Source organism: Pleurodeles waltl, chromosome 6, assembly GCF_031143425.1.
Source record: "Pleurodeles waltl isolate 20211129_DDA chromosome 6, aPleWal1.hap1.20221129, whole genome shotgun sequence".
Classification (NCBI taxonomy): Eukaryota; Metazoa; Chordata; class Amphibia; order Caudata; family Salamandridae; genus Pleurodeles; species Pleurodeles waltl.
The window spans coordinates 3,635,630-3,646,249 of NC_090445.1; the positions used below are offsets into that span (position 1 = coordinate 3,635,630).

Here is a 10,620-nt window from a genome sequence, read left to right on the forward strand (position 1 = left end):
GAACACTGGTGCTAGGGCCTGGTTAGCAGGGTCCCAGCACACTTCTCAGTCAGGTCATCATCAGTATCAGGCACAAAGTGGGGGGTAACTGCAACAGGGGGCCATTTCCTTACAAATTTGATGACATCTTTTAGATCTGATCCCATGCGATCAAGCCCTGTACAGGCCAAAGCATATCGTTTGTGGGTGGATGGAGCCCAAGGTTGCAGCATTTCCTGAAAATCCAATCATTTTACAAGGTCTCCCGATATTTTGCAGTCCATGAGAGCAAGCAGGTTCTGGAGAAGAGGGTGAAACATCCCCGATAGGTCCAACGCGAGCTCTGAAAACACCAGGAGAGGAAGTCGCAGGTTCATCAACATCTCTAACAGGACCAGAAACCAAGACTGGGTTTTGCAGATGGGGGTCGCTAGTACCAACATCGCCCATTGTCGCCAGCTTGAACAGCCACCCTGGGAATCATCACAAAGGGAGAAAGGGCGTAATTCATCTGAGTCACCCAATTCTGAAGAAAGGTGTCCGTGGCCAGCGCCGCTGGGTCTGGCCTCCAACTGTAAAAGTCCTTTAACTGTCAACTCAGTCTTGAGGCAAACAAATCCACTTGACAGACACCCAGGTCCAGTGAATCATTTGAAAAACCGGGGGATGAAGCTTCCAGTCTCTGTGATCCACCAGAAACCTGGAATTCCAGTCCACCACAGTGTTGTCCTTGCCTGGACGTTACTCCACTACCACCCTGATCCTCTGCTGAACGCAAAAAGTGCCAGAAGTCTTTGCCGATGTCCGCTAGGAGATATGACTTTGTTCCTCATAACTGCTTGATATAACGAACCATGGAGACATTGTCCATCAGGAGGAGAATGCAACAATTGGTCTTGTAGGGGGGATAAAGACTTTATCGTATAAGACCCTGCCAGAAGTTCAAGGAAATGTATATGTAGACTGAATTCTTCTGGAGACCACTGACCTCCTGTGGATAACTCTCCACACCTGGCGCCCATGCCCCAACGACTGGTATTGGACTCTATGAACAGATCTGGAACGGCTCCAAAAATGGCTTTGTTGTTCCATGCCTGCATTTGTTGTAATCAGCACGTGAGTTCCACTTTTGCATCTTGGGACAACAGAACTTGACATTCATATGTCAATTCTTGTCGCAGGTGATGAGTCTTCAGTCTCTGGAGGTTCCTGTAGTGTAGAAGGCCCAGGAAGATCGTCTGAAAGGAGGAGAGTAGAAGGCTCACCAGGTGAGCTTTAGACCTCAACAAAACTGTGTCTGCACAAAGCGGACTTCAGTCCCCGTTTGATGGACTTCATCTTTGAAACCAGAAGGAGCAGTTGGGCTTTTACTGAATCAACTTGAAAGCCCCGGAACACCACCACTGATTTCTGTGATTGATAACAAAACGCAGTTGTTGGATAAGAGACATCATGCAGAAGAGGTGAAGGAGCGTGTCCCTGGATTGAGCCAGAATGAATATGTTGTTGAGGTAGACAATCACTCACACTCTCTTCTCTTTCAAGTTCTCGGTCACTTGTTTCAGGAGTTCCATGAAAACCTGAGGGGCCGAGGAGAGTCAGAACTCAAGGGGCAGATATTCGAACCATTAGGGTCTCCACTGGAATTGCAGAAAGCGCCTCTGGGGTGGGAAGATCAGAACTGTGAGAAAGGCGTCTTTTATGTCTTGGAGAGATCGCAGAGGAGATGGACGCCCTCCGTTTTGAAGTGACGATAAACCACCCATTTGTTGGACTGTCTCAAAGTACTAATCTCTGACCCACACCCTTTCTAGACAAGAAAATCGTGCTGCAAAAACCTCTGGGATGCGGGCATGAGGGTACAATGGCTTGTTTTGCTAGAAGTTCCTGAATTTCTGACCTAAACAACAAGGCATTAGTACAACACGTTATCCATAGTAAGAGCTAAAAAGTCTGGGAGGCGCTTAGATAGTGTCAAGAGAGTGTCTCACAGGTTTGGGGTCTCTGACAGGAGGTGACTGGTGGGCTGTGGTTGGAGGGCGCGATGCAAAGGTTCATGGGATGGGTAGGTTACGTCATGTTGTTTCCTAATGTTTCTGTTGGTTGCTGTTTGGGGCAGTAAAAAGAAGGGAAGCAGAATCTGAGCCTTTGGTGCTGAAATAGGAGTCAAAAAGACATTTCTTGTCGATAAACACGATTATTGCCAAAAATACCTTCATTTAGCCCTGCTAGGAATTCACAATAGGGATCTTGGTGAATGTAAATAAATGTACTTCTGTGTACTTAGCCACCATGAGTAAAGAACAATGAGCAGTCAGCCCCAAGGAGGGCATTGGAGAGGTGTGAGTATGTGAAGACCAAACAATGTATATATGTGGGCATTCACATTCTTTCACTAGCCAGAAATGGTCCAAGATTTACTCCAACAAATGGCAGGAGTAAGACCCTTCTAGGATGTAAGAGGAATGGACCCTCTGCTGAGATGGGGGGAGCTGGAAGAAGGGGCTTCTCCACAGGGAAAAGTTTTACACATTCCCGGTCGATGGGGCTCTGGGAAGATGTCACATGTCAGTCCCAGGAGTTGTTTTGTTTCCTTTCTCAATAAAGTGATGTCATTGTGATGTGTTTGCATTGAAATGTCTTAGCCTTGCTTGCAGCTTTTTTGGTTCCCCCATCTTGAACCCTGATATCAGTCAGTTCTTTGATCTGCCGACCCCTTCGGTACACACATGACCCGAGGTGTCCTGCATGCCTGTGTTCCTTACTTCAGGACGGGGGAACCTCTTTCCTCCATGTTACTAACTCAGGAATGTCTTCCTGTCCCTGAAATATGAAAGGGGGCACAACAGAGGCTTGCATGCAGGAGTCCTGCCCTCTCGCATCTCCCAAATGCCCACCAACTGGGGTGTGCCTCAAATCTTTAGCTCTGAAACCTGTGGTCTGAACTTCACTGGAGGTGGAGCTTAGTACAAGGCTTCCCCTAACCAGAGCAGTGGGGTCCCGCATGGTCTGACTGTGGCCGTCCCACCTACCATGGCCCTGGGGTCCAGGCTCCTGCACACTCCTCTAGGTACCCCATATCTTCATGTACAAACTTCATGGTATGTATGCATATGGTATTTCTGTAGCTCAAACCTATCCAAAAGGCAGTGGGTGCACTACAGGGTGAAAGACCAGCATAGGTCAGCGGTTAGAGGAGATGGTGCATGTCGGAGACAGTTAATGCTCCTTTAGGATGGTCAGGGCCAGACTGGCACTGACCTAGCGCTTGGCCATGCAGCCTTTCGGTCCCCGGAGGTCTACCAATCACCCTGGATAGATCACCACTGTTCATGTCTACCTTCACAGGTAGCAGGGCTGGCACCACACAGTGCACCCCTGCTGGCAGTGTGTCCCATCTCGCAAGAGCAGTCCTGCTCTCTGCAGGTTCCAGGACACTTTGACCTCAGTCACAGTCAGAATTCCACTTCGTCCACCTGGAGGCCTGATCAGACATCAGCACTCAAGCCAGCCCCCTATGTCACCTCACCCTTCCAAGTTCAGTCCTGGGGACATTAACTGAGACAGCTCTAAATGGCCTGCAGTCAACTTCGCAAACATTCCCAAGGATGTAAACCAATCTACATGTACCCTTTGTGCAAACACTCAGTCGCCACAGGAGGCCCCACAGGACTAAAAGTGCCATCTAAGCCTTGACTTCTTACCTAGCATCGCCCACTGCCTCCCGGTGCTCCTCCCTCAACCCAGGACCTACTTATAGGAGGTTGCAGTGCGGCACGCCCCTGTGTTCCCATCCGTGTCCAGACCGTGCCCAGAACCAGGGCCCCTGGCCCACCTGCTGAGCCTCTGGGACCTGTACCTGGACACCCGATCGGCTGATTAGCCATGCATTACAAATCCTGATTGATTAAATGACCATATCTACCTTTTAACACTGGTGGACTCTGCTCATGCTTCCTGTCCTTTCCTTTCCTAGTTTCTTTTCTGTCACTCTCTCTGGCCTTTGCTGTCTCTGTAGGAGCTCATTGTCTTCCACGCGACCTCTAAACATGCTGTGAAAGAGCAGCTGCTTTCCACCTAGACACCCAGGTGAGCCCAGGCCGGGAACATGGCTTCCCCACTCCCTACTCGCTGGCCCAGTGCCCAACAGAGGGCCTGAGAGGGCCATGGGCATCCATCGGGGTCAAGGAATGGTTCTACAGGGGACACCAGATGCTCTATCTGGGCTACACAGAGGTAGGCCCACAGCTACAGAAGGGACTGCGTAATGTAATGCCAGAGTCAAAGCAAGCGTTCGCTGCAGAGCGCAAGCGTGGTTTGTGTGCTCTGTCCAAGACTTGGTTTTTGGTGGATCCCCCCGACTTGCATCAGGGTAGTCGAGCCTCTTCTGACCCACCCTCAGGTGGCCTCGTCAACTGGACTCCTTGACCCCTCCAAGTGAAAGTACTGCCTCTAGTGCAAAACGTCACCTGGTGCTGGTGTTTATGGCTTCCTATTTACTTTCAGGGTCAGTTGTGTGCAGTGTATTTACATCTGCAAGTTTGTGGTGTTGCAGAGGGGGAGGCTGAGCGAACACTGAACAGAAACTGATAATCAGGGGTGAAGGGGGAGCCCATTGTGGTGCCTGGGTTGTGCCTATTTTTGTGTTTATTTTTGCCTCTGTCGAGAGCAGTCATGGTGTGAGTACACTTGATCGACTTGCCGAGCGGGACTATTGTGCACAATTGAAGCCCACACAAGGCTCAGGACACTCACACTGTTGCCTTTTTTTCTCCAACAGCCGGCGCATGGCATTCCGCAAACTGGCGTACCACTACTATGAACCCAAAGGCCCCGATGAGTGCACCACGTACCTCCAGAACGAGCGCAGCCGGCGGGGCAGTCACCACCGCTTCATCACGGAGAAGCTTGTCTTTGCGCACTGGGCCAGCATCTACAACATCACCTTCTCGCATCCGCGGTGGTTCCAAGATCATTGACATGGGTCCCCAACTCTTTTTATCTAGAGCCGTGCTCCACCAGCCTCTTCCGCCACAGACCACTTTCACTGGTCCAGAACCAGCTCCACCAGCATCTTTCAGCACAAACCACCTCCACTGGCCCTTCCGAGTCAAGACCATCTTCACTGGTCTAGAACCAGCTCCACCAGCCTCTTACAGCACAGACCACCTCCACTGGCCCTTCCGACTCAAGACCATGTTCACTGGTCCAGAACCAGGTCCGCTGCTCTTTCCAGCACAGACCAGCTCTGCTGGCCCTTCCAGCACAGACCACCTCCACTGTCCCTTGCAGAATAGATCACCTCCACTGGCCGCCATCTTTACTGGTCCAGAACCAGCTCCTCCAGGATGTTTCAGCACAGACAACCTCCGCTGCTGGCCCTCCTGAGTCAGGTCCATCTTCACTGGCCCCGAACCAGTTCCACCAGCCCCTTCCAGCACAGACCACCTCCTCTGGCCCTTCCAAGTCAAGACCATCTTCACTGGTCCAGAACCAGCTCCACCAATTCTTTCCAGCCAATGCCCACTCCATCAGGATCTCCCAGGCCTTTGAAACCCGGATCAACTAACTCAGCTCCTTCCAACCATAACAGCCCCATCAGCCTCTTCCGTACAGGACCAGGCACGTTCCAATGGCCCAGATCAGCTCCAAGTTTCCCACCATGACCAACTTCCTGAAGCTCTTCCTGAAGCTCTTCATCTGAAGCTCTACTATTTCCATTAGTTCCTCCAACTGGGACCTTCCGCCATCTTCCTCCTCAGACAGGCTCCATCCTCATTGATGCTATGTTGATGGCACCTGGCACTCTGACCCTCCTCCTAGAGGCTCTTGGAGGTGAGGCAACAGGTAGAGCCAGGTTTGATGGTGGCTTTCCCAAGGAGGCCATGGAGAGAACAGAGGAGCCCAGGACCTCAAAAGCAGGGCTGTGTCTTTGCCACCGACTGCCTTTCCATGCCAGTGTGCATGGTGTATATTTCAGGTTTAAACCAGAAGCATCTCATAGCAAACCAGGAAATTCTTCTCCAAATTCCTTCTCATAAACTTCCATTTTCCAGGATCTGTGGTCAGTAAATCTCTGTGGTGTGTGGTTCCAGTCCTGACCTGAGCAGCCATAAACAGATGGAGGGTTGGCAATGCCTGGGAGCACCGAATAATCGTGAAGTAACAGAAAACCATGGCACAGAGATTGTTCCACCAAGACGTGGTCCACCATGGGTGATCTGTGTGCACTCACTGACCAGGACTAAAGCCTTCTCTTGGAGCACCAAGTGTTGGACCAGGTCTGGAGGGCGGCTGTCCCAGGCTCCAAAGGGGACCTCCTGATTCTGGGAGGGCTCAGTTCCCTGCAGCCCTACAAGGCAGAGTCTAGGTGTCCTTGCGGCAAGAAGTGAGATGGGAGTGGGACAGATGGCGTTCTCAATACTTGCACCCCGGGCAGACACCACTGTCCCTCTAGCCTATCTGAGGCCAAGCCAAGCACATTACAGTCCTTTTGGGGAAACTCTGGTGTCTTGTTAACCTCCCTGGGCAGGTCTGCCGCTTCCTAGACCTCATGGATGTGGTGGTTACAGGTTCCTGGCCGGACAGGTGACCATATCTAGGTGCTCAGGTGTGGGGGGGGATGGGGGCGGGTGTTATTGAGGCAGAGTATGGAGCCTGAGCTTGTTGGGAGAATGTCGGAGTATTTCCTTCTTATTCAGAGGGGGGCTGGGAAGGGGTCCTACAGCCAACCTATCCTCACACTGATGGGCAGAACTTTCCTCACTGTGATAGGGTTGTGTTTTAATCATGTGATGGCACTCACCACTCCCCAGCAACGCTGTGGCTGCCACCTGGTGGGCACCAGCTCAGTGATGGATCCGGCCCCTCACTTTCTGGACCTCTCAGCATGGACTGCACTTTAACCACTTTCCTGGAGGGTTCTGGGGGGTTACCATGTAGGGGTCCCAGCTCCCAACATCATGGCCGTATCAAGTGTACAGTGACAGTGTGTACGTGTTTGTAATCTTACCAGGGCTGCAATTAAAGGCCTGTGTGTCAGCTGGCACCGTGGCAAGCGCACCGTGCCTCAATGCGCTTTCATGTTTGTGATCTCACTTTAGTCCTGTAGTTGCTTCTTGTGCCCCCCCCTCTTGAGTCACCCTCGACTCTGAGCCACGTCCTGTGGTGGGGGGGGGGGGGGGGGTCTCACCTTCCTCTCTTGTTCAGTGAGAGAGAGAAAGACAGGCAGACAGAGAGGTAGCGAGAGAGAGGTGGAGAGAGGCAGAGAGAGAGAGAGAGAGAGGGGCAGAGAGAGAGAGAGGGAGAGAGCGCGGTGGAGGGAGCAGCGGAGAGAGGCAGAGAGGTGGAGAGAGGAAGAGAGAGAGGTGGAGAGGGAGACAGAGGTGGAGAGAGAGATGGAGAGGTGGATGGAGCGGCGGAGAGAGGGAGAGAGAGAGAGCGGTGGAGGGAGAGGCGGAGAGAGGCAGAGAGGTGGAGTGAGAGGCAGAGAGAGAGGGAGAGAGGAAGAGAGAGGTGGAGAGGGAGACAGAGGTGGAGACAGAGGTGGAGAAAGAGGCGGAGGGAGAGAGGCAGAGAGAGGTGGAGCGGGGAAGAGAGAGAGGTGGAGAGGGAGACAGAGGTTGAGAGAGAGGCGGAGAGAGAGGCGGAGAGAGAGAGAGACAGCCTGCATTTGTTCTCCCGCCTGCTACTCAACGTGTAGAGCTGTTTATTAAAGCATTCATACCCAAAGTAGTGTTAGCGCGTCCGAGCCTTAATAAGTAAACTTACAAGGAGACGATGAACCTTTGGACCACGTTCGGGGACTTCCCAGTATGAGATGTCTTTTTGCCATCACAAATCAATAGATCAATAACCCAATCAATAATCACAATAACTAATCAACAAGCTAATCAAAACATTTAATAAGAATCAATAAGTTGAACACACCATGACCTTTTAGCCATGAATAACCACACCAATTTAGTTAAGTGTTATTTATTTCCCTATTGGTTACAATCTAATGTCATTTCTGTTAATCTCATTAGTAATTAATCTCATTGGGAACTCAACTAATTAGCAATTAGATCACAATCAATCAATGCATAGAGAATATTACTTCAGTATTTAGGCACATCATTAATATGAAGCAACTTAGCAAAGTCTCAGTAATACATGATTCAACAAAGCAAGAACTCAGTCATTTGTCTATTTGCCTAGGATATTTGTAAACACCTTAACTAACCTCAAATTAGCATTAGCATGTTGGGCTTCATGCAAAAACATTTTAGCAAACACGGATTTGGAAAACATCTAACTATGGCCTCTATCAAAAGAGCAGTTGATACCTAGAAAGAAAAGGCAAACAGTCAATTACAATTTTACATCAGATAGTTACCAATCCAACGGATCAGCAAACAGCGTCAGTCTTCATCTTCAGAACATCAGTCGATTCACCCTCAGCAGAGAAAGGATGGGGCAAAGTCTCGATATAGCATAGCTACGGAATAGGATCTTCCCTCATATGGAGGAGAAGTAAGTATCAGGTAAGAACGGGTAGAAGATGGTTTAAAGTATCAGGACAAAGCAAAGAGTGAAAAGTCTCCGTGAGTGAGTGAAGTCTCTCCTCTCCGTTTCATCGTGGGTCACTCCGTTATATCAAAACTCTCTAACTAGCCCTTAACTCCTCATTGGATAATAATTGGTTCATCGTTATCTCTGTCCAATAATTTTTTCATGCATTTTGCCAGAATTTTCCATAAACCACAGTTCTCATGTCGCGGATTGGTCCATGTTATTGACGTCTTCATCGGTTGGAATGTCAGGTAAGAAAAGTTAGACTTGTCGCTCCAGTCAGTGTCTCCATTGTTTTCTCCTACTACAACTAACCTTGCACCTGTTATGAATTACACTGTTGCATTCAGCAAGAACGTTTCCTTGAACAAGTCGGTTCCCATGAGAAAGAATTTACTACGGCTACACACACATAACTTCTGGAAAAGTACAGCTTTGTGTCCTTCAGGAAAACAGCACATTACACGTTAGAAAAATGCAATTCAATATGAGACCAGGCAGCTACGCCCAGACCCTCGCTAAGCTAAGGCCTTCTAATTTAATAAACAACTCTTAATACATAACTCTAATTATGATATGCTAATACAAATTCAAAAGATTAGTACATAATTAAGTCAGAATTAACAGCTTTCATTAGTCTTCGTATACATTGGTAGCCACTCCCCGTGGGCACACGTCAAACGCGTGTATTATTTTCTATGTTAACACATTTTCCATGCAGCTTCATCACACAATATATTGCAAGCTTTTCATGTTAATATTCCTTTTAAAAGACACACTCCAACAATCCCTCCTCTGATGACTCTTGTCATCACACAAAACTTTCCCCACAAATTTTACATCCTAAAATTCTCTCAACTCAATTTCCTCCCTTATTGGCTTCCCCTTTGATTTTTTCCTTTACAATTTTCCCTTTGTTTTTCTTTCCTCCTCTTATTATTTTTCACCATCTTCAGTTTTATTCTTTTGCTGATTTTACATGCTACCCATAATCCAAATATACAAGCTATAACAATCAATATCCCCTGTGCTGTTTTAGACAATATCCCATGCCAAATGTTACTAAGCCAATTTCCCACTGAAGCAAATCCTTTCCCAACCTTTTCCCAAACACCCGGGGCCAGATGTAGCAAAAATAAAAATTGCGACTCGCATTTTGCGAGTTGATGCGACTCACAAAATGCGAGTCGCAAATTGGAATGTCAGAAAAAAAAACGATCCGATTTTGCGACTCGCAGCCGGACTCGCAACGCTGTGTGTGAGTCCGCAGTTTGCGAGGTCGCTGTTTGTAAGTGTGCAAAAAACGAACTCGCAATTAGCGAGTGGGTGTCGCAAATTGCGATTACCTTCAAAATTGCTTGCAGGTGCAGCAGAACACTCCAGAAAGCATACCAGAACACTCTGGAAACACTTCCTGGCACATGATGATGACATCACAGCCAGGAAGTTAACAAATACACCTGGGAGGAGGGCTCAACAGTGAGCAGTGTCTCTGCCACTGACAGTAGGGTGCTGAGGAGTGGTAGGCACAGCACCATGGACGCAGCAGGGACCAGCCAGGCTGGCAGGAGGGGCAGGAGATCATAGATAACAGCCAGGACAGATTAATGTGGCACATGGCGTTAATGTGCCACATGACAGGTTGGCATTTTCCTGCCCATGGACAATTTAAACTTGTATATAGTTTCTTCATGACATTAATAAAACAGTTATTTTTGTTCCACTTAACAAATGGTTAATAGGTGAGTATGGTGGGAGTTGACACGTACCGTCCAAAATATTGCGTTGCAATGTGGTCCCGTCTCAGTCTGCCTTGATTAGCTAGACTCCTATCCCCATGATGGCGATGTGGTTGTTCTTGCTCTTCATCATCAGGATCTGGGTCTGCAGGGGTGAGAGGTAGCCCACGTCGGGTGGCTATGTTGTGGAGGATGGCGCATGCGACCACAATTTTGAAAGCGGTAATGGGGGTGTATTGGAGGGCGCCTCCACTGCGGTGGAGGCATCTGAATCTTGCCTTCAGCAGTCCGAAGGTGCGCTCGATCAGGTTCCTGGTCCTCTTATGCGCACTGTTGTATTGCCTCTCTG

The 10,620-nt window shown here is 49.1% G+C and overlaps 1 protein-coding gene across 13 annotated transcripts in view; it reads left to right on the forward strand.

The window, feature by feature from the left end:
• The window catches only part of ST6GALNAC6 (ST6 N-acetylgalactosaminide alpha-2,6-sialyltransferase 6), a 227,839-nt gene extending 220,798 nt beyond the window's left edge, over positions 1-7,041 (forward strand). For all 13 annotated transcript variants that reach the window (XM_069236937.1, XM_069236944.1, XM_069236943.1 and 10 more), the window contains one exon: positions 4,760-7,041. In XM_069236937.1, coding sequence (XP_069093038.1) covers positions 4,760-4,958 — 199 coding nt within the window. In that variant the 3' untranslated portion in view covers positions 4,959-7,041. The remainder of the gene's footprint in view (positions 1-4,759) is intronic.
• The last annotated feature ends 3,579 nt before the right edge of the window (positions 7,042-10,620 follow it).